Consider the following 24,342-nt stretch of genomic DNA (forward strand, 5'->3'; position numbering starts at 1 on the left):
CCGCCCAGCCCCTCCCGCCTCAGGCACAGCTACGCCATTCCCGCCTCAGGCACCGCCCCGCCATTCCTGCCTCAGGAAAGCCCCGCAATCCCCGCCTCAGGCACAGCTACGCCATTCCTGCCTCAGGAAAGCCCCGCCACTCCCCCCTCACGCCCTGCCTCCCCGTTCCCGCGTCGGCCAAAGCCTCGCAATCCCCGCCTCAGGCACTGCCCTGTAGGGCGGGCTCTTGAGGTAAAGACGCTGGACGCGGAGAGTGTTTCTGCTTGTCCCTCTGTTTTTGGGCTAACCGATGCTTGTTGTGGATTCCCCAGTGCTGGTAGCTGACAGTCCTTCCTGGGCGCTGCTGGCTGCTGCTCCCTGCCAGGTGAGATGCGGACACTGGGGAAGAGCAGGCGGTCAGTCCTGTCACACCGAGTTGGTCCTGTCCTGCCACCTGTGCTGGGTGGGGCTTGTGTGGAAATGAAAATTGACCAACTCGTCCCGGTGCGGTTTCATGGAGAGCAGATGATGCTCTGAGAAAAACTAGAAGACCTTTTGGGAATCCTGTTGTGAAGAAGTTTAGGAAAATTAAAATTGTTTTAAGATACACTCCTCTCCTTAAGGTTAGTCGGAACTTGTGCACGGAACAAATGTGGAAAAGTTCATGTAGATAGTGTATTCTGTTGTGCTTTATATGCACAACCCCCAGCTGCAGGAGTAAATAAAAATAAACGAAATGGCACAACCTGATGCCACACTCACACCTGGGATGTGCCACCCTCAGTCCTTCCAGTGCACTCCATATTGAAATCAGGGCTATCATTTTTGTGTCCAGAAGAATGACCAGAAATCCAGGAGTGTGTGAACCAAAACCTTTCTCTTGGTAGCTATTACCCCTTTTTAGCCTCAATATTAGGAGATATTAAGAGATTTTATTAAGAGATAATTGCAGAGAGATTGCAAGCAGGTGCTTCTGAACAGAGCTTACTTTTCTTAAACAAGCACTTAAGGGTAGCAGTTTTCCTTTGTAAGTTCTGTCAATAGAAATAAGGATGGATTTGTCTTTATATAGCAAGTATTGGTTAAGCATGTGTAGTAGATGAAGTATGTTAGAGATTTGGGGCAAAACAATGGCAGTACTTCCTTTTTAAGCCTCATCCCCATCTGTACTATCTCATTTATTTTTGGTTTTCCCGTAATTTTGCGCAACATTAAACACACAGAGAAACTGTTTCTCAGTGTAAATGCCTTTGCAAGGAAACTAAGTTTCCATTTGAGAGCTTGTGCAAAAAATATTGAAGTTCTCCTTATACAAAATAGTTTCTGCAGCCTTCTGCAGCTTCAGTAGGACTTGGTACAAAAGACATTTTAAAAAGCGTTTGGTAATGGGAGTTTGTTCATTCGAGGCAAAACAGGAACATGACGAACTAGCCCATGTTTTCAGCATAGGTAACTGCTGCTAGGGAGGCGGTGTGAGGGGATGGAAAGGGAAAGGAAACCACGCAGAGGATGTGTAGAAAATGGTCTTTTATTGTTCCTTCATTGTGGTGCAGTTCTCTGTGAAGTGCTTAGCCCCTTTTGAAGAATCTCTTGGACTCAACTCCTTCGTATAGGTAGGTCTGTTAAAAAATTAGGAAGGAAAAATCATTAGCTGGAATTGCAAAGTTTCATTTCCCAGATATGGTTCAGAGAGTTTTAAATTCTTTATAGGCAACTGAGAATTTTAACTATAGATAATGAAGTTATTTGGCTTGAAGAAAATATTTTCTACTTTTAGAAAAGCTTTTAAAACTTTTTCTGTTGATTCTATTGCAAACTTGTGTGTAAATAACTTCTTTACTCGCCTGAACGAGTTCATCACCCACGATTTCTCTGGTTGCTTTAAGTACTTTTCCATTGTCTTTTCTGGTAAATGTGGCCACAAGTTTATTTCCTTCCAGGGTCCAAGCACCCTATGATGGGAAAAAAACCCAAATGTTTTACAACAGTTATGACATTGATTTGGTTTAAAGGCTGTAGAATGCTTAAAAGTGAAAAAATATTAAAACAGTGTAATAATGCTTTTTAGAAAGGCTGTAAAAATGAAATTTTAATAAAACCATTGGTTTATTTAAATGCATAATAGCCAACCTAGGTGTTTTTTACTGGTCAATACACTTTATTTTAAATAATTATATCAACAGAGATTTGTAATTTCTTACAAATACCCACTCTGCACTCGAGGTGAACTTGGGTATTAGAAGAAGTAAAATTGCAAATCACCTGGATTTCATCTTGTGAAAATTGCTACTTGCTCTGCTTTTTGTGCTCTCTGGAACCCTGAGATCCATGATACAGTCTTGAACCTTTAACAGTTAAGACTCCCTTATGCTTTGGTGTATAAGCTGCAAGCATTCCTGAACAGTCAGGTTCAGGAAAATTTCAAGTAATTCAGAAGGAGAATTTAAATTAAAAACTGGGAAGACAAATTATTCATTTTGAAACTGCACGTTATAAAGTCACTATCACATAGTAAATATTGAATTGTGTAGGAAGACTCTTACAGTAAGTTCGGTCCCATCAGCCAGGCTGTAGTCAAAGTTGACCCCCAGAGTAAATTCAATCTCTATGGTTCGGAAGTTGCTGGCTTCTTTGACATTAAATTTGTCCCCATTTTGCTGGATGGTGATCTTCAGATTGTCATGGGCTCCCAGCTTTCTTTTCATCATGCCAATACCTAAAAAAATCAGTTAACATAAATCAGAAAAAAAACCCCCGAACCTCTGGAGACAAATCATATTTGTCTTTTTAAAATCAATTGTATGTGGCCAAGTGAGTTTATTGCAGCGTTCTGACCCAAATATTTGTCCTTCAGTTTCCATCGAGGCCATGTTCACCAGTACACATATAATACAAATCACTGTCTTAACTGGAGTAGTTAGATTTATGTCCATATAATGCACACTTTGTACAAACTTCAAGTAAATATCAGGATGTTAGAATTACTTGAATCAAGTGTTTCTCTGAAATTGAAGAATGATGATTTCCTTCCTGTTGAATATTTAAATTGGTTTGATGTTTTCAAAATTACAGTCCAGCTATAGAATTAGATTTAAAGTTTATCCATTCAAGTTGTCTGAGCCTTTTCCTCAAATCTAGACTTAGAGATTTTTTTTTCTGCTGAAATAAATTTGGACTTGGTTAAGATTAATGCAGTGTAATTAAAATCAGAACATTTCTCAGCATCTTCCCCCCACCTCAGAATATTTTGAAAATAAATGCAGGGGCAGAGCAGCCAAGAGTGAAAAGACAGGCATGAAGGTAGTTGTCAAGCAGTTTGGGTTTGTATTCAGCTGGAGTGATGTTCTTCCTGCAGAGGGGATTGCAAAGCTGAGCCTTACCCATTGCCTCCATGAACTTCTCATAGTTCTCATTTCTGTCAACTTTCCACGTGCCGTCGAATGCCATGGCTGTGCCTGCAGGAGAGCTGCTCTGCAGGGCCGAGGCTTTGCACAGGGAATTTATCTTCTGCCTTATCTTGAGGGCAATTTACTGGATGACGAGGCTGAGTAAAGCTCAACTGATACACTGACCTCTCCAAGGAGAGGTTTCCTGTTATTGAATCAAATTCCCAGTCCTGACCACACTGCTTGCTGAATCTCTCTTATTGCCCCCAGATAATGACAGAATCTTTATTGCTCATCTCAATGAAGAATTGCTAATCCGTTCATTCTATCCACAATGTGGGATAAAAATCAGGTGTCTAGTGAAAGTAATGATTAAACTAACAGAATTGCTTGACATTTTTTATCTCAGTTGCATCTTCAAGCTTGTGGGAGAGTCTTCAGGCAACTGGAGGTGATATTATTTACCCAACAAAACAAACACAAGTCTCTACTTTGTCCATTATAATTTGTTTGGGGCCTGTTCTGCATGGCACAGCAAGCATGGGGCGGAGGATTTACTGAATGTCTGCAGGTTGTTTCAGAAAACTCTCCTCTTGCTGCCTGTCCTAACACTGAGCTGTGAAAATTGGGATGGTAGTCTCTATTCATGTCATCACTTTTTAATATATATTCTTTAAATTCTTAGCAGCATCTGCAAATTTTCTTCATTATAAACATTCACTGAAGAAACCAGCCAGATGGAAGGTGTTCATGCTGTTTATTCCTAAGGGTGATGAGGGAATTACCTCACAGTGTGCATTTCACAACATCATTTAGGTCTTCGTGTGTAGTCTTCACATGGAGATTTTTCCCACAATTTCATGCAGGTTTTGATCACCTGCATAACTCAAAAAATATTTTAGCTGATGGCCTGTGCTGTGCCAATAATGCTTGCCCATCTGCCAGCTCAGAAAATGGCCAGACTTTATTCTGAGAGTCAGACTATCTGTTTTTATTGCACTGGTGTGTATATTGACCTTTGTAGTTATCACTGGCAGTCTTACCTGAACTGTGTAGTGTATATACATAAACACCCAGGGCTGAGTTATAGTTCATCCCAGCTGTTACAAAACAAAACTGGTAACTCTCTTTACAGTCTTTGCAGAAAGGTTCCTTCTGGCAGTGGTTGTAGCGCAGCTTCTGCTGTATTTAGTAGAAAATTGAGGTCTAAAATAATGTGAGTTGCTCAATATGACAAAATATGACTTTGGTTTTTCACATGTATTGGAATCATACAATCCTACACGTCATTTAGTGTTCTTTTGTCCTCCTATAGAAGCTGGTTTTCCTTCTAAAATCACAATTAAAATTGGTTTTGTAGATTTTCTTAGTTGGAACATTCCACAACATTTTTCCTTTTTCTGTCTCCCTCTTGTGTGGTTTTCAGAACTACAGCATTTTCTTTGATGGTGCATTGAAATCATGTTTTCTAGTATTTCTGTTCTCATGACAGTTTTGAAAGCTGAGGGTGTGTTCTTGGCTTCGTGGCTTTGTCCAACATACCAGCTTCAGGACACTGCAAATGAATAAACTTGCTAACTTTGAAGTTTGATCTTTAGATGAGGTGGATGGCAATAAATTATTAACTTGTATGGTTATGCCAACCTCATCCTGCCGATCTGTGATCGTTGTAGCAAGGTGTATTGTGGTGGCAGTGCAGTTCCAAAGATCAGGGTGATAAAAAGCCTTTTGCAGTGGGTTGTATTCATCTCCCCTGTTTATTGTTTTGTGGCTTGTATTCAAGTTGTTCTGACTAAAATTAGCCAGACTAGTAGAACTGTTAGGTGGGTTAAGGCTTGGTGCCAGCATAAACATGATACTCATGAAAATATTGATTTCTATAATAAGAGACTAATCCCTGATAAAACCATGCAGACTGTGCAGTATTTATGAGTGTTTTCTACTGAAAGATTCTTCATTATGTCTTGGAATGGGTTGCAAAGATGGATCCCTTACTGGGAAGTTTCACGAAGCATTTGAACCACAATACTCAATTCTGTATCAATGTGGTAAATAGACAATTGTATGCCAGTAAAGCCAATTTAAGCCTAACAGTGGGTGGCCTAGCAACCAGGAGCTTGATGGAGCCTAACTAATGCCATGTCTTGGATAAATAATTTCAAAGTACATATTGGAGTTGGGTGTTGCATTGCAGCGGGATTAGAGCCTGCTTGAGCTAGATGTTGTCCTGCTCCAGCTGCCTGTTTGCTGAATTTCTGCTTTTATTTTGGTTCAAGGAGAATCTCCTGGATCCTGCTAATGTGAAATCTGTTCAGCAAGATAATTCAGTGTTTGAGAATTGCCTAGAAATTTCCAGTGAGTATGGATCCATTTGTGTGATTAGTTAGTAGTGGGCTGTGAGTTTTAAAGCTTGCTCTTAACGGTCTGTATCCACTCCTTTCTAATTCCTGTGTAATGGCTCTGATCCATAAAGTGCTGCATTTTTGAAAGTTTTTTTATTGGAGAGAACTGAAGTGCAGGAGTTAATAAGATCCAGGTTGAAAAAATCTGGAAGCAAAATTTAGGATTAAAATAGTAACAACCCTGGTATTTACTTTGTCAGTTTCTGTATGCTAAAATGAATCCTAGGATTACATAGAATAATGGAATCTGGCCTTGTTTCAGTGAAAAAGGGTGACAGTGAACACCTGCCAATAAAAGTAAGTGTGCTTTTCCAGAAAAGGTGAAATGAATCTCTGAGTATTAGTGCCATTTGATGACACTTGCCACTCAGAGACTGATATGCCAGTTGCCCTGTGGGGCTTTTTGTCTGTCTTTTCTAAGGGTATTTAAATTCATATCTGAATATTCCTATATTCCCCAATTTCTTTTTTTTAGAATATGAAATGTGATCATAGAGTGGGGTCAAGTTATAGTCCAGTGAGCTAAGAATGTACAGTATTGAAAGTCTTCATCAGTCATTTCAGTTTCTCCAAAATCTGAACTGCACTTTTAGGTCATTTCAACATAATTTTTTTACTTACTGTGAACTTTTTCTCTTGGTTATAACATAGCTCCCAACCCCACAAAAGTTTTCTGTGATTGTCTGGATTAGCGGCTTGAATCTAATTTAATCTGTAAAATAGCGAGCTTCAGAGTTCTTCTGAAGTGCAGCGTTATATAGCTTGCTCTTCTGAAGTGCAACGTTATATATGTTGCTCTCTAGCAAGAGAGCAGCCTGTATGGCTAAGATATTTAAATATTTGTATTTGCAAAAGGAAAAGATGGTTTCAGATCCAAATTCCTTTCTTAGCTTGGGCATCATGTGTCTCAGGTAAAAGCAGATTCTGGTGCTCTTTCCAGCTCAGAAATGGACTTTCCATGTGACCTTGGCCAAATTAACCCCTCTACTTATCTGTAAAATGAACTTTCCTTTCATTAAGAAGCTCTATATATCATAAAATAAATTGCCAGTGACTTCATTAACTACTACAATAAAAGCATCCTGAATGGTTAATATGCAAATGTATCACATGTAAACCATTGGTATGATTGAACCATGGATTTTACTCCTAGAATTTGATGGTGGTATGCCGCGGCCAGGTGGAGGGGAGAAACACACCGATGCGATGCGAGTAAAAGAAGCTCCATTTATTGCCTCTATCAGCGCTACTAATATACAGTAAAAACTTTCTTGTACACGCGATCACGCAGAATATGATTGGATCCTCCGCCTTGTTCACGAGGCTGGCACGAGTCTTGTCTCTGCAGTCATTGGTTGCCAATCCATGCTCATTGGTTGCTACATATGACGATAATCATTTCTAAGTTTTGCTTTTCTGTAGCCCTGGAATTCCGTTATTCTGATAAGCTTGGCACATAGTACTTCTATTTTCCTCTCCTCAAGGACACTGTAACTGCTACAGCTACTTCCCATGCCTGCAACCCCCAACATCTCCCCCTCTTTTTTCAAATAAGGCGTTTGTGATAATCTTTGCATAGTACATTGCGCGATACATGGCTTAAAAAGCAAAATAAGCAACAAAATATACAAAGGTTCTACATACATCATAATCCTGGTATTATGCGTTGACTAACCCATAGCTTTTTCCCGCAAGATCCACATCTAATAGCTATCCAAGCAAAGCATTCACAGTTGTCGCAAGCAAGACAAGGTCGATCAGAAAGATCTGCTACCTGAAATTCTCTAATATATTCTAACGCATCAAGAAATCCTGATAAAGAATTACTTCTTTCTAACACTCTGTCCAGTCCTTTAGAAATACCCTTAAACTTTTCCAGTTGAGGACGCAACACCAGTTGTATCTTGTTTTCCACGCGTCTCAAGTCGTGGCCCTGAAGCTCCTGGAGGGCCCGAATCATTTTCTTCAGTTTTGTCCAAGGCAGTGACTTTGTCGGAATCAGCAATACGGTTAATCCATGGTTTTACCCATTTTGCAGGAACCCAGCGTGGTCGATCTTTTCCTGCGGAAACACAAGCATATCCCCGTCCCCAAGTTAATAATATTACTGGCTCTTTATCCCATCTACCTGTGTGTGGGTTCCATGTGACCACGGGAGCCCTTAATATTGGCTCCTCCGTGGTAAACTGCAATTGTATGGGTTTGATATCCTGTTTTTCATTGAGTGCTATTGGATTTTTCCAATTCAGGACATAACATGCTTTTGCCACTCTGTCATGTGGTGAGAGGGAAATCTCCCCCTCTTTTTTCAAAGCAGCGATCAAACGCTTTAGATCTTGATGTCGTCTTTCAATAATTCCTTGGCCCGTGCTGTTATAAGGCACTCCTGTAATATGCTTAATGTTCCATTGCTGCAAGAATGTTTCAGTCCATTTACCAACATAAGCGGGCCCATTATCTGTTTTTATAATCTCTGGAACTCCTAAAGCTGCAAAAGCCTGTAACCAGTGTTGTTTAACTGCTCGGAAGGCGGTCGTGGTCGCAAGAGTCGCCCAAACCGCATGACTGTAAGTGTCCACCGAGACGTGCATGTATTTTAATTGTCCAAAAGGCGCATATTCTGTAACATCTGTTTGCCACACCTTCTGTGGCCCCAAGCCTCTAGGATTTACTCCACTATGTTGTATGGGGCTTATTCTAGCACAATCCGGGCAAGATGCTACAATATTTCTTGCTTGTGTCCTTGAAATACCGAAGTCCTGTTGCAGTCCCTTAGAAGATTGATGAAAAAATTCATGAGACCTTTGTGCATCGGTCAGAGTGGCCACAAGACATCCACCTGCTACAGCATTATCAATGACTTGATTTCCTGTAGTCATAATTCCAGGCACATTTGTATGACTGCGTATGTGACTGCACCAAAGGGGCTCAGTTCTTTCTTTTAAAAGTCCTTTTAATTGAATTACCAGTTGTTCAATTTTTTCTGTGCCAATTTTGCCAATTTTTGCATAATCTATTCGATTGACTAAGCTAACTGCGTATGCAGAATCAGCTATAATATTTAAAGGCTCTTTTGCAAAGTGCTGTAAGACTTGTACAATCGCTTGCAATTCCAATATTTGAACAGATTTTTCTTTTTCCATCCATACTTTTGTTTCCCATTGCCCTTTTATCATTAAAGCATACCCATATTTTCCTGTTTTTCCACTGGCATCTGTAAATACAGTAATAGCCCCTACAATTGGCTTTTCTTTTATTAATGGTCCTCTCATAATGATAGCTGTAGTTTTAAACAATGGATGAGAGGGATAGTGAATGGACATTTCTATGCCAGCGGTAGCTAGCGCAAATGTCACGCTTTGCATTGACCACTCTTGAATCAAATCCTTAGTTTTCCAGGGAACAATTATTAAATCTGGATCACGAGCAAAAACCAGATGCACCCTTTCCTTAGCTTTTAACAGTAATGCTCCAATGTATTCAGGACAGGTAGTAACTGAGGCAGTGGGTAAAAAAGATGGAAAAACCCATTCTAAAATTCTGAGTCTACTTTCCTCTATTTGGGCAAGGATGGCAGATCGACTGTGTTCAGGGCCATAAACTATAATACTGATGGGCAGTTGAGGGTCATACCTGTAAGCCTGTTGCTGATCAATTTTCCTGGTAATATTCTCTAAGGCATTTTTGGCCCCCAAGGTCAATTGTCGGGGCTCACAAGGATCTACTGAGCCTCGCAATAATTCAAAAAGAGGTTCCATATCCTCGTTTGAGATTCCACACCATGTTCGAATCCACTGCAGCTCACCCACCAATTTTTGCACATCATTTACAGTGGCAATGTCACTATGCAATTTTAATTTGCCTGGTCTAATGCGAGTTTCTGTGACCATCATTCCCAAATAATTCCAGGGGCTTTGCCTTTGTACCTTTTCAGGGGCTATGGATAGTCCATACTTTTTCAGCAATATAATAAGCCTCTCCTCGGCCTGAGGTTCTAATTCTTGTGGAGTAGCAATAAGAATATCATCCATGTAATGATACACTGTGGGCTCTGGATATTCCTTCTTCCACTCAGTTAATGCCAAATCTACATACCATGGACAAATTATAGGACTGTTCCGACTTCCTTGTGGCAGAATAGCCCATTCATACCTTTGTGCAGGCCTGGCTACATTCTCTTGTGGGACACTGAAGGCAAACCTTTCTGTATCTTCAGGGTGCAATGGGATAGAGAAAAAACAATCTTTTAAATCAACAACTAACAATTTCCAGTCCTTTTTTAATGCAGCAGGAGAAGGTAAACCTGGTTGCAATGCCCCCATTGGTTTCATGATTGCATTCACCTTTCGCAAATCATGTAGCAATCGCCATTTTCCTGATTTCCTTTTAATAACAAAAATGGGCGTATTCCATTCACTAACAGAGGGCTTTATATGGCCTAATTTTAACTGTTCATCCACTAGCGTGGAAACTGCTTCCAATTTCTCCTTGGTTAATGGCCACTGAGGCACCCAAACAGGCTCATCTGATTTCCATTTTAACTTAAGCGTGGGTGGCCTCTGTCCCTCAGCGGCCAATGTTAAAAATGCTGAGTCTGTAATGTCATCCCCCATTGACTCATGACGTCTCGTCCAAGGATCCACAGAGGCGTATGCAATATGAAGGGATGCACCCAGGCTTTCTTTCCCTCTTTACAATCTGTGAAACAAACCAAATTGATACTTTGCATTGAAGTGGATTCTCCTCCGATCCCACTAACCATGGTGCTAACCGAGCGGAGGCCCCAAGATTTTGGCCAAGCACTATATGGAATGATTGCAACATCTGCACCAGTGTCTAACATCATCTCTACTTCGCCAATGCGCTGAGCTGACCCTTGGCAAGATATATATACCAGATGTAATGGACGTTCCTTACTTACCAAAGTAGTAAACATTATCACAGGTCCTGCTGTATTGCCAGAACTGCCAAAAGCACCTTCCCCTCTCGTCTGGTTCATTGATACTGGCACCTGTGCTCTGAAAGGAATCAATTGGGCAATTCTGCTACCTTGGTTAATGGTTGCTGGAGGAGCAAACACTTTCACCATTATTTTTATTACCCCCTCATAATCTGAATCAATCAATCCTGGCATAACAAATATTCCCTGTCTGCTTATAGAAGATCTGCCAATTAACAATGCACTTAACCCATGTCCCAGTGGTCCTGAGGCTGTGGAATCAATCAAGGTTACCTCTGTAGTATCAATAGTCACTGTCCTTGCCACGGCCAAATCGACTCTTGCGCTTCCTCAGGTGGCAGCGGCGAGTTCATTGAGGCAGCCATGACATGTCGCTGTGGTGCTGGGTATTTCGGAGCCGCGCCCAACCCGCGGCGCTGTAAGTTTCCCTGCAGTGGAGTCCCGTCCTTCTTGAAGCGCGACCTACATCCTGCAGCACTGTGACCAAACTTATTACATCGATTACATACACCTGTGGCACCATTCCCTCCCGCCTTCTGTGGGCGGTTAGGGCAATTTCTTTTTAAGTGCCCTAATTGACCACATACAAAGCATGCACCTGCTAAAACACAAACAAATCCATGTCCCTGCAAGGACTGGAGGATTATCTCAAAATCTTGGAGGTGAAGAATGGATCCTGATTTGAAAATGAAACATTGATCTGTTCTGTTTCAGTCTCTATGCAATATTGCATAGGGAAATGTAAGATAACAGTAATTAGAAATCAATCAGATAATACCAATACATACATAACCAATAACACATCTGAAATCATACAATTATCAATCACTGCAACACTGAACTGTCATCCCAGAGTCTGCGACAGCTGATGAACCTTAAAACAACAGAGAACTGGAGAACTCATGTCCGGATTCATGTTTCTCCAAACTCCCTTTGAAAACAGGCTCAGCTATCATATATGGTCAAATTGTCAAGCCAAAGGGACTTGAATACTTTTTGATGCAGAAAACATCTGGGCTGATTGTCAATCATTCCATTCAAGTAGAGCTAGAACTTGGCCAGAGTTCGAACTCTAATTGATGGACATCACTTAATACATTTTAAAACAAGACTCTTAAAAACAGCAATTATGAGTAGGAAACCTTAGAATTAAAAATCAATCAAACCATTAAGTAATTGAATTCCTCCGAAACTTCTGTCTGGATAGAAATTCTTCAAACACAGCAAACCTCTTGAATTCTCGGCTGCAGTACTCTATAATAACTGAAGAAATAATGACTGAAGAAAACCATGAAACTGGCAATCTGGATTCAAAAGAAACCCAAAAAACATGAGTAGTTAAGAAACAAAAAGAGAAGATTCTGAAGAGACACGTAGATGATCTTGTAGATGATCACACAAAGAGATAATGAAACACATTAAAGCTGGCTGTAAATATTACAACACCTTGATAATAATTCTTATCATAAATTTTGAGAATTCTCATTATATAATCAACTTATCAACAGGAAGTGTTTGAAGGGGTTATCACGATCTTTTTAAAGTATTCATATAGCATTAATAACAATCCTTATTTATCAGTATCACCTATAAAATCCAAAAATAACAAAGGTTACAAACTCAATGCCAACAAAACTCTGAACCATTGGAGAATCAGCTGATGATCCCACAGATAGGATCTGATTGATATTTCTCAAATGCTCTGTCTTCAGAGATATTTCAGGTAATTGAATCATTACTAATACTTCTATCTTTATATGGTAGCTTCCTTCCCTTAGAGGCATTTTTTACAATAGAAGATTTCCCTCTACATCATATTTCGAATAACATTGATTTGCACAGGTTTCCTTTTTCTTTTTCTGTATCTTGGGCAAAAGCCCGGTGCTTTCTCACTTTACACTGATTTTGGACAGCTTTTGACTCTATCTTTTGCATCTGAAGCCTGATCATCTGGTAAATGCTGTTTCCGTCACTTCTGTGGGACCGGACTGTTGAGGAGCTCGGTGTGTCTCACACAACATGTGCTGCACCCGCGAAAAATCTCCAACTTGAGATTTTGATGGAGGCTGAAACTGTGTGCTGGCTGCTGTGGTTGCCCGTGTGCTGGCTGCTGGGGCTGGCTGCGTGCCCGCCGCCACGGGATCGGAGCAGGGCCGGTACCCCGGGCACCCTCTGCACCCTGACCACGCCCCGTCTCTGCCTGTGACCGACACCCGCGCTGCCCCGATCCCGATCTGGCTCCGTGCCACCGCTCGGCCGGTGTTCATGCCGCGTTTGCGAACTCGGGAAAAAACCTTCCTCTTTGACACTCCTTGCGTGAAACTGCCGCCGCCATCGCGCATGCGCCCGCCTCCGCCGTGCCTCCCGCTCCCGCGGTCCCGCGCTCCGCTCCGTCCGGCCGGGCCCCGCTCGGGGCTGCCCTCGCCGCCGCGGACCAAGCCCTGGACGGCTGCTGACCGCCCGCTGTTGCGATTGCGTGCACCGCCGTGCGCGCTGTCGCCTCCAGTGCTGCTGTACCTGCGACTCCCCCCGCTGCCGCCGGCACCAAAGAAGAAAGTCCACAAGGTCCTGTCTGTGTATTGAAAATCCTGTGTCCTTTGCTATACTTAGCAGTCCATCTATGGTAGCCTTTTCTAACGCTGATGCAGCGGATCCCATCCCGAAACCAGACCGAAGTCTGCCTGACTCACCCAGTCAGCCGTGGCCACGAATTTTTCCTGCTTCTTTGAGCAGCCTGCTTCTTTGAGCAGCCGGGATTTCTCCACCTTCTCTCGTCCGCCCTTCTTTCCGAGATCACGTCCGGGGTCCCCAGAAATGCCGCGGCCAGGTGGAGGGGAGAAACACACCGATGCGATGCGAGTAAAAGAAGCTCCATTTATTGCCTCTATCAGCGCTACTAATATACAGTAAAAACTTTCTTGTACACGCGATCACGCAGAATATGATTGGATCCTCCGCCTTGTTCACGAGGCTGGCGCGAGTCTTGTCTCTGCAGTCATTGGTTGCCAATCCATGCTCATTGGTTGCTACATATGACGATAATCATTTCTAAGTTTTGCTTTTCTGTAGCCCTGGAATTCCGTTATTCTGATAAGCTTGGCACATAGTACTTCTATTTTCCTCTCCTCAAGGACACTGTAACTGCTACAGCTACTTCCCATGCCTGCAACCCCCAACAGTGGTAAACAAGAGGAACCTGTGTAAACTGTAGATTTTTCAGCCATTATGAACTGGGGTATTATGCCAGTGACCTGGGGTATTTTTCAACTGAAGTGGTTCTAAAGTTCTGTGTATGCTAAGAAATGCTACTGTTCTAAAACTCAGTGACTGTCAGATTCCATAAGTCTGTCCCTAAAGCAAACTCACTCATGTGAGATTTTTGCTAAAAATCTTAAAGGGTGAGGTTTCATGGGATTGTGGAATGCAATAGCTGTCACCACCTGCTGCTAAAAATGTGGCTGGAGGAAAGAGCTTTTGTCTTTTCCATTTGTTAATGAGGCATCACATCTGTACAAGAAGAGAAAGAATTTGTGTGATGTTTGTTCACCTCTTCAATAAAAATGCCCTCGCTCCAGGGCTGGGTAAGGAATGGATCCCAGTGCTCCTGCTGCAAACATTGCCACTTCTCAGCAGGGAACTCAGACCTCCAGCAGGCCAGAAAGGCTGAGAAGCAGCAGACTGGGCTGGTGAGGGGGTGTAAATGTTGTAGCCCCAGCAGCAAATGGTGACCTGATGTTTGCAGATATGCACGGGCACTTGTGCAGTTGCACTCATAAATTGCTGTTGGTTCGAGCAAACAGTGCTTGTGTTTTGTGCTGTGCTAAATCTGGCCCTTCATAGCTTCTTGAATGAGCCTGCTGTCTGTCAGGGGTGTACATACTTCTTGGTTTTGCCCAGAGCTAAAAAAAGTCGAGCCAGAAGTGTTGCTGTGAAGGACCTAATAGGCAAAGAAGAGAAAATGCCAAGAAGCCCACTGGTCCAGAATTACTTCTAGGATCAGCAGTTTGTGCAAGATGAGGCTTTGGTTGTAAAAAAAAAAATTCCAGTTTGGTTGAAGTCACTGGGCTGACTATTTCTATCTCTCTTGCAATTGATATCCCCCAGGAACTGATCTGTGGGGGCAGAGGATGAGGGATACCTCTGTGTAACTGTTGTATTTGCTGGATCTGCTTTCTGTCAGAAATGAACTGGTTTCTGACAGCTCTCAGGAGGTGCAGCTCCAGTGCTCTCTAGTGGTCAGTGCACTGAATAATTTTTCGTGGTTTTGAAACAAGAACTACTTTACTGCTGGCTGATCTCAGTAATAAATCTCTCAGGAGTATCTGGATATTAACAGATATTTTTCTCTTCAGGGTTTCTAGGACCTAGAAAAGTTGCTATGAAATACAAATTTACAGAAGCAATGATTTGAATCAGGCATTAAAAATTACACCTCAATAATATAACAAACAGTAAAATTTGACATCATCCTTTTTATTTTAAAAAGCATGAAAACAGTACAAAGAGAAGAATGAAGAAATAAGTTATAAGCAGCAGTCTGACCACAGAAAATAAGCTGACCCTCATGTTCTCTAGCAGCTGTAAGGTAAGTAGGGCTAATGATTCTCTTAAGTAATGTAACTAGCTTTATTCTAAGAAGTCATAGGACAGAAGCAAGAGAACACATGACATTCAGAAGACTTTAATAGTGTTTAAAGGCAAAACATAATATACAGAGAAACCCCTTAACCTAGTACAAAAATACTGTGCCCAGAAACTATATATTTGTTCAGGTATTTTTAAAAGATAGAAGAATACAAATGGACAAACTCAGTGACTAGTGACTGTGATTAAGGTTTTTATTAAACTATAATAGGAATGTATGTTAAAACTATTTACAGTGCATTTCAAACTACATTCTTTAAGAGACACATGCAGCTGTCTGCCATGTGAACACAAAGAGGACTCAAATTCTAACTTCAGTTACATCTGTAAGGTACCTTGGGCATCGGTGGGAATAGCTGAACCAGCAAAGAGCAGGTGAGACAGCTGTCCCCAAGGATAAGGGTTTGGTCCCTTTTTACAGGTAAGAAAAGATGGATTTGACCCATTCTTACACTTTCTATACAGCACAGTCCAGCTCCCCTGAGGTAAATGGGAATCACAATACTGACTTCAGGTGGACATCTGAGCATGCGTGAGACCATGGCATGCCAAGCTCGTGCTGTGGGAGCTAGTGGGAACCAGCAATTACAGAGCATTGTCACATAAATACACATTTACAAACACTGGTACTCAGATATGAGTTTCTCTATGCAAACAACCTTCCTTATGTGGAGAAGAAACTTTGCATTCACCTCGCAATGACCAAGATGAAATATCCTGTTGTCACAATTTGCTGCATTTAGCAAATGACACTAATTACCAGGACAGAGTCTGTGGTGTTTCTTCTTCCTGTCAAATTCCAAACCAAAAAAAATCAGCCCTCATTATTTACCATACTCTGACCAAACTCATTCTGCTGTTCAAGCTTATGTTTGAAATAAGTGCAAGCCCCTGAAAAAGTACAGCAGGGAACTGGGAAATAAAGCTGAAACCTTGTGGAATGTAAACTGCACGTAATTTAACATGAAGAAAAAACCTGCAGCATCACAGAGATAAGACTCTGAATGCATACTACTATATTAATTTGCTTGAAATATGAGGTCTTTATAAAAACCTTTAAAAACATGTGAATTTATTATCAGCAAGGCAATTATTTTCCATAAAAAGTCTTTGCCATCTTCTTTTGCATGACTGGAAGGGACAGCAGCTGGATCACTCCTCTAATTTTAAGGGTCTAGACCTGATTCTTCATTATCTTTCTGTATAATGAGTTGCAAAATCAGTTACCTGCTAATTTTGACAAACCTTATGTATGAATTAGTTAAGTGCCCTGAATTTGTCAGTTCATACCACTACCAGGTAAAATGTATTGGGTTGGAAATCAAAAGATGCATGCAATTGTCAGAGGGTGACGCATATAAAGAGGCTTTGGTTCTCTCTTCTGAGGAGAAATCAGCTGATCATCAGTGAAATTAATTGTTTCCTTTTATCAGTAGCTGACTTGTATATGTGCACAGCAAAGATATGAATAATCTGCTTTTAACTATAAACCGCTTCTTAATTAAAAATTCACACCATCTCCAAAGTCAGCATTATGTTATTGCCCCTCCACACTTTCTTTAACTGTATAATAGAAAACCTAGGCCTTCAGCTAATATTGCATGTGTGGCTAATTTCCTGGAAAATTCAGCTCACGAGCCTCTCTGTTACTTGGAATTAGAAGAGGTAGGGTTAATCAGTAATTTTGTGTTGTTAACACAAATAATTTTTTTCAGAACAAATCCAGAAATAGAAGTGTACTTCAAGCATTAAACTGTGCTGTGGAGTGAGTTTGAAAGAAATCATGTTTGTGTCTGAGATCAAGTAGGATACTTACTTATTTGTCCTCGTTGAGAGAAGTATTAAGAATTAGTGGACAAGTTCTTGTACCCAGAAATTGAAATCTCAAATGTGACAATGCTTTCAATGGACTTAAGGCTGAACTGTCGAAGTGATAAACACCATTTCAGCTGGTTTCTTGTGTAAGCCACACTGGTTGTTACAGCTAGACAATATCATGTCTTTGAGAGCAGGCTGAAATAATGAGATACACAGCTCATGATGAAACGAATGACAGCTACATAGCTGTAATCCACCAGCTGGCTTTCAAAAGGTTCAATTCTGAAGACAGTGAACCTGAAGCAGGAAACCTGCTGTAGCCAGGTTAGGTTTGGATTTTTTTCCCATATTTTCCCCTATCTACATTATGAAAGGAGGGAGCAGTTTCTGCAATTGAGTCGCACAAAGCCATGACACACTTTGATTTTGCCTTCAGGCAGAGTAAAACACTATGTAAAGGCTTTGAATCTCATGAAATACAGCACTCTATGCTTTTAAGGTTCTTAAACCAATAGTTTAAAGGCTTTGGTTTTATATAAATATATACAGATACAGATGTGTTACGATATTTAAATGTTTATTTACTAGGAACTGTATTTATATGTATGTTCCAACATTTATGGTGGAAAAGATTCTATGGGATAAATGCATACAGATATATAATTAAATATATGCACATACTGTATAACTCTTCATTTTAAGTGACCCTTTAAAAAATGTAACATCATGCCCTTCTTTTCAAGTCAAAGGTATGAATCCAGCACTCCTTCATAGCATTTACAAAATTAGTTATAATAAAGCTTTGCTGAACACACAATATAGCAAAGAAATACTGGAATATTAATGTCAAAGTTACATCACTACACTGTGATATCATAATAGTTATCTGCTGTGTTGTCACCATGAGTTACTAGTCTCAGCCATAATAGCAAGAATACACCTTTATATACATATATTTTATTTCTATTTATATTAAATATGTATCTCATCAGCATAATAATTATATTTCAGTATCTCAAGCACTCAAGGAAAAGACTATACAAGGGCTATGCAAATCCCGAAGCAAAGTTTTCTACTTATCCAAAAGTACCTAAAACCTTTTTTTGGGGGGGTCAGGCTGCTGTCACTTGCATACTGTGTATGCACAGAAATGCATATACAGAGTACTGCAAAACAGCAGTCCTGGAATTCTTAGTGAGTGTTGCATTCCATCCTTATTTTTTTTTAATTTGTTGGACAGACTAAGGATAAATACTTCTGTAGAGAAATGTTTTCAGATTCACAGCTGCAATTGTTTATTATTGGTGCTCACTAGAGAAGTTTGAGATAGGACTTAATCAGTGACAAATAATTTAGGGTGGCAGAAACACTGCTGACTGTCAGAATACCTTGTTCTACATTAAAAAAAATATCGACTCTATAACTCAGTATCATCAAACATTTTGAAACGTTTGCTTCATCTTTTCTTAGCTTCTGGCATCGTTTGTCTAAATGAAGAAATTGATAAAAAGGGTGAGTTTTCCCTTTTTGACCAGATCTTACAACTTGGGTTGACAATCTCCTGGGAAGAAGAATTTATTGCAGTTTCTAACTAGAATTTCCTGGAATATTGTGATAGAACTAAATTCCCACACTTAAAAGTCCAGTGCCAAATATGCTACTTTTGCCAAATGATGATTTTAACTAAAAAATAATGATTACAGATTAAAAAGCTGGAACATTTTGTGTGTCTCTGTGCAGCCAAAGTTACATGTGCTGCTAATGCATTTTAGACTACTGGCATGTATCTCCTTATCCTGTCCATCTAAAGAGTAGTACTCTTCTTGTATTCCTCTTTTGGGATTTGTCCAATGTGTATATTTTCTTTAATTGTTTCCAATTCAAAACCATTTTTATAAATTATCTTCACTTAAATAATGCACCAATTTTATTTTTTAGTAGTGCAAGTTAATTGATTTCTTACTTTACAGAACATTAATGCCTCACATACAAATGGCAAATCCCTGTAGCACTCTTGGCCATTTTTGCTTTTGGTATTATTTTTTTTCCTATTTCTTCAAGACACTATGATTAATCATTTTAAACTAATGTTAAAATGATTTTTAAGAGATGTTAACAAAAAACTTTCTTCATAGTGGTCATAGCCATTTCATAGTAACACTGGCCTGAAGAATCAGTCATTGGTGGTCACCAGGAGTGTGCCCTTCGTGCATCATACTGATTCAGCTTTTCACCTCTTGCAGTCATTCTCTTCTGCCTGGGATCCAGTCTGTTGGTTAGATGATGTTAAAATCAACTTCCAAATGAAGTTAAAACCAGCATACAAAACCAATCCTGCTTTGTTTCCATTTCTCTGCATGCTTCTTGCAGCTTTCCATGGCAGCCTGTCAGTTATGTTGGGACATTTCATCTGTCTTCAGGCAATTTCCATTGGGCATGGAGAGCTCGGACACCTCTACCACAGAACTCCTGAGACTCTGGCTGCCTAGTCATTCACAGGGGTCTTAGACATTTCTTCAGCTGGAATAACACATTTGCTAAGACATCCATCTAATATGGAAAAAACCCAGACTCTACTGGGTGCACAGATTTGGGGGTTTTTCACCTCAAAGCCCAGTTCTGATGTCTGAGAGAGGCTAGCAATAGTTTATTTGGAATAGGCTCCCCAGAGTGAGTCCCAGTCTTTCCTCTGAACCTCTGGAAAGAGAACAGGCAAGACTGCTCAATACTTTTATAACATAACACAGCAAGATGGGAGGAGGGAGAGAAAAGGTGCAAAATGCAGTAGTCTTTCAGATACTGGCCACAACATGATCACTAAACAACTATGTACATCTGTAAAGCAACAGGCTCTCGGGCACAGTCAGTGCCTGCACCAGTACCTTCTTGTGGGCTGGGGTAGCAAAACCCCCCTGGCGGGTCTTCTTCCATCTCAGTCAGATGTAATAAGAGAAACATATTGTCTTCAGATAATCTTGACATCTACACAGTCATGCTATATCTTGAAATGTGGAAAAAATAATACAGCAGTGGCAAAACATAAGCCAAATTCATACAGTGTTTAGCAAAATGCAGTACTCCCCTATTACTGTGTCTCCTACGTGAACTTGAGCTTATGGTGCTGAAATCAGCACGTCAGTTCCGTTTGCCTTGGTTGCTTTCTCCATTAATCAGGTTCTCTTGCTGCTCAGCCAAGGCTTGCCATTTCTGCCTGTTTTTTCTGCAGCCATCCAGCAAAGGGGAGCAGGCCTCTGACACGTGCGTTAGGGCCTGAAATAAATTGAGAACATGGAAAACAAATTGCATTCAATTTTTAATTTAAAAATGGAGAATGAAACACAACTCTTTTTTTTTCAGATTTCTGACCTAAAGGAAGACTTGTAGATCATTAAATGCACTGGTTAGCTAACACAAGAGCTGGGTACAGTTTGGACTAGGATCACTTGGTAACTGTAGATATAAGCAGCAGTACATATTTCAGAGTAAATAATTCCAGTTTTTCTGGTCTTTTCATAAATAGAAAGGTAAAGCTCCCCCTAATAGGATGAAATATAGATGTTCAGGCTCTAGAACTGTGGGCATTCAAGTCTGCTCAGGCATTCTGTTAAAGTTTTTTTTGTCCAATCTGTATCTTTGCAGAGATAACTCAGTCTTGTTTCAATGGCCTACCTCCTACTGGAGACAGTTTTCTGAGGCTTCAAAGCCAAGGCTGCCTTATTTTCCTGACAGTTTCTACAGCACAGAAGCACTTGATTTTCAGGGACAGCAGCTAGTAGCTCCCTTTTTTCTATCCCTGTTTCCTTTGAACGGGTGAATGTGCATACTTTTCAAACAAGCTAATTGTGTCAGAGGGAAAAATTCAAGTAATCATCCTGTTCCTTGCACTGGAAGGTTCTGAAGAATTTGCTTTTCTGATAATCTCCTTTCTTTTTCTCACCTTGGTTTCTGTAAGATACTTGGTACAGTTCAAAAAAACAGACCTTTGCTCCAATGTTTTACTGGGTTAAAAAAACCCCAGAAATCATTATGTTGTTTTTCACATTGTATTTGACCAAGCAGCTTCTCATGCAGTTTGTGACCAGGACAAAAAAGCATTTCAGTGAATTATCTCATGCAATGCTTTGGTGTGTGATGAAAAAGAAGGAAAAGAATGGGATGGGAAGTGTTAAAATTGGGTCAATTTCCTATAGATAGCATACCACCTTTTGTATAACAAAGTTCTTTAAAACTTGTAAACACTCTCTATCAATGCACTACCTGGATACCATACTTTCCCTAGAGGTCAAAGCATTAGTTTTGTGACTTTCCCTGATAATCCAGAATATAACCCAAGGACATAACACCAATTGCAGAGAGCACAGCATTTTAACTAGGTTTAAAAAATTGTGACAAAACACATTAATCAGACAAATTATAATTATAAATATTAAAATAATAATTTCTTCAACAGAATGATGAACCATATGTAATATAAAATAAAAAAATATTTTCTAACTAAGGGCCTAGTTTCTAATTTGATTTTTATTCTAATTGTAAATCTGTGTCTACCAGTGAGCAGCGCTGGTTTCAGATATTTGCTGTTCTTCCTTAGGCACCATACCTCATACAGTTGCAAACAAACAGCATCTATGAATCCAACCTGCATGCTGGGAATTTTGTTTTTCTTCTCTCTGTTCATTAGATCCTGCAGATAATAAGTGAACAAGCTCTGTGTTTAAATTCATTCAATATAAAACCCAACCAAAACTGAAGAGAGAGTCTGGAATTAAAAAGCAGCACCTTAAACAGCACAGCAAGCTCAGCACAGTGGGCTATCATTACAGGTGTTAGAAGGAAGGGAATTGGACTGCATGACTTCCCTCAGGAGACTGGCTTTGGGTTGACAGAGCCCAAATATCCAAGCAAACTTACTGGGTTTGGATAGCTGCATATAGGTACCAATTTAGGAATGTATTTCCTAGCCCAGTTAGAAATACTGACTTAAAGGAAATAATCCTTTCTGTTCTTCTGGTTCAGAAATAATGACACACTATTGGTGTTTTGGAACCACAGAACAAAACTGGCTTCTAGGAAGCCAGGGAAGGAGCTGGTCCTGTAGTGTGGTCAGTGGAAGAAATTTTAAGTGCTGTTTCCAAAACACATTTTGCAAGAGGTGCCACTTACCGTGGGTTCTATGTTGAGTTCCTTCCGCTCTTTATCTCCTTGATCGAAGAACTCAGTAGCCACAAGCTCAGCAATCTGTAAGAGATTTCACTCATTGAGAGCTCTAAAAGTTTGCTTGCTACCTACAAAGGAGTAGTTCCTATCTCTCCTTAGGATATATCATATTAGCCCCCGCAGACATCGTGAAACTCCAGTTCAGCATTCCACTGCTGCCTTTGCAGTAAGGACTGGGTGGAGGAAACAAACTTTAATGCAGTTTGCATTTAGGAAACCTTACAAATTAAACACATACCCGTTGCTGAACTGGCCATGGTTTGGTTATGGCTGATAAGTCACAAGCAGTCATCAGCATTGCTCTGCAGAACAAACAGAAAGAAAGGGATGAATTACTCTACATGAAATGTATGTAGCCACCAAGTCAAGTGACTAGTAAAATAGAATATAGAATTTCAAGGAACATCAAGTCAGAAAAACAAGTGAAATTAAAGCAAAGTTATAAATCTAACTCCACATGCTATTTAACAAAGTTTCTTATACAGGTTGCACACTTAGTAGTTCAGACCCAGGGAGTTCAGTAATCTGTGTGACAATGCCAGCTTGTACAGGCCCAGAGCACAAAGACCTGCTGGGTTTAATGAAGTTCACAGCAACATGGCATGGGAAATTGGCTCCCCAGTAATACTGAATTGATTTCTTGATTATTCTGCCTTTACTTACAGAAATAGCTCCTTTTGTGAGGGATCTTCCATATTAAACTGTTTCTTCCTTAGAAGTTCAAAAAATTCTCCTCTCCTCCTTAAAAAGAAGTTTAAACAAAAGATTTTGCAGCATGCTGACATGATGCTAATATCTAGCAGTGATTATTCAGCCAAAGTTTCTTCTGACTTACTTGATGTATAGTGCCAGGTCTGTGGCAAGAATGGCTTGTTTTATCATTTTCAGTGTAGCCTTGTATTCTTCAATGGAAAGGCTGCTGAGAATCTGATTTCCCTTTACAAAAAAAGGCAAAAGCAGTGCTATCAGTAAAAAGGGCAACAGCACACCAGTTTGCTTAAGTGTCTCTAAGTCACCAAATCATTATGAGTTGTTTGCTGATATCTGAGGTCATTCTTTTACCCTCCTTCCTCTTGCAGATTGCCTAGTTTAAAGATAAAACTTCCAGTCTTCCCAAGTAATGGCAGAAAGCCGCACAGCAGCAACATCATCACTGACTATTACAAAATGAAACTGCAAGCAGAGCAACATCAAAGCCTTCAAGTCCATTTCATTCATTAAAATTAAATTTGTCACTGGCTGTATCACAGCTTCTCTTTCCTCATCTTTCCCCTCCCTGAAGCAGAGGAATTATTCCCATACCTGCCCATACACCTCTAGTAAATGAAAATATTTTCCTTTTATGAAGCAGCATAAATAACAAGTTATTAAGTATGAACTCAGCTGCCCCCTACTAAATCAAAGCACTACAGAGCAGGTGAAATGGAACGCACCTCAATTGTTTTTCCATATTTGCCTACCTGAATAGGAAAGGATCACTACAATACAAAGGATGCCAGAAGTACCACAACCTGTGGCACAAAAGGAGCAGTCCTTTGGAAGGATTGTGAATGCTAAATAACTGGTCTTAAGAATTAGTTAATAGCATCAAACAAGAAGAACGTAGTTTTATTTGCATATTTACTGAACTTAGGTTTGGCTTCACTTTGGAATGTCAACACAAGCAGTGTTTGGTTTGGTCTCATCAGGGCTGCTTTATGTATGTGTAGGCTGGAATGTTTTTGAAATGAGAGGAAGGACTGGGGTTTGTTTGGTGGTTGGTAAGAGGTCCTGAAAAAGGCACAAAGCCTTTTGTTTCCTTTGGTGCAAGGAAGCAGGTACTCAGAAGGATGTTAGCAAGGCTTCCCTTATCAGGCAGCACTTGGAAAGCTTTGGTAGCAGTCAGCCACAGAACTGATTTCCACGTTGCTGCATTTGCTTTCTTTACCCAAAAAGG

The 24,342-nt window shown here is 40.4% G+C and overlaps 3 protein-coding genes across 8 annotated transcripts in view; all 3 read right to left on the minus strand.

The window, feature by feature from the left end:
- Nucleotides 1–1,490: 1,490 nt before the first annotated feature.
- Nucleotides 1,491–3,435, minus strand: FABP2 (fatty acid binding protein 2). The gene is made up of 4 exons (XM_005427046.1): nt 3,360–3,435; nt 2,523–2,695; nt 1,824–1,931; nt 1,491–1,598 (listed from the first exon to the last, which is right to left on the minus strand). Exons 1-4 carry the CDS (start codon nt 3,424–3,426, stop codon nt 1,548–1,550), a joined length of 399 nt encoding a protein of 132 aa, XP_005427103.1. The 5' UTR covers nt 3,427–3,435; the 3' UTR covers nt 1,491–1,547.
- A 4,345-nt stretch (nt 3,436–7,780) lies between these two features.
- Nucleotides 7,781–14,097, minus strand: LOC115948572. The gene is made up of 4 exons (XM_031061983.1): nt 14,094–14,097; nt 13,418–13,623; nt 11,894–13,327; nt 7,781–7,829 (listed from the first exon to the last, which is right to left on the minus strand). Exons 1-3 carry the CDS (start codon nt 14,095–14,097, stop codon nt 12,674–12,676), a joined length of 864 nt encoding a protein of 287 aa, XP_030917843.1. The 3' UTR covers nt 7,781–7,829; nt 11,894–12,673.
- Nucleotides 14,098–15,179: 1,082 nt separating this feature from the next.
- PDE5A (phosphodiesterase 5A) overlaps nt 15,180–24,342 on the minus strand; it is a 105,543-nt gene continuing 96,380 nt past the window's right edge. For 5 of the 6 annotated variants that reach the window (XM_031061979.1, XM_031061978.1, XM_031061982.1 and 2 more), the window contains 6 exons: nt 23,242–23,342; nt 23,070–23,147; nt 22,645–22,708; nt 22,353–22,427; nt 21,790–21,873; nt 20,325–20,459 (listed from right to left, as the gene is read on the minus strand). In XM_031061979.1, coding sequence (XP_030917839.1) covers nt 20,325–20,459; nt 21,790–21,873; nt 22,353–22,427; nt 22,645–22,708; nt 23,070–23,147; nt 23,242–23,342 — 537 coding nt within the window. Of the gene's footprint in view, nt 20,460–21,789; nt 21,874–22,352; nt 22,428–22,644; nt 22,709–23,069; nt 23,148–23,241; nt 23,343–24,342 lie in introns of all 6 variants that reach the window. The other variant, XM_031061977.1, reaches the window with a different exon arrangement.

This window comes from Geospiza fortis, unplaced genomic scaffold, assembly GCF_000277835.1.
Source record: "Geospiza fortis unplaced genomic scaffold, GeoFor_1.0 scaffold636, whole genome shotgun sequence".
Taxonomy (NCBI): domain Eukaryota; kingdom Metazoa; phylum Chordata; class Aves; order Passeriformes; family Thraupidae; genus Geospiza; species Geospiza fortis.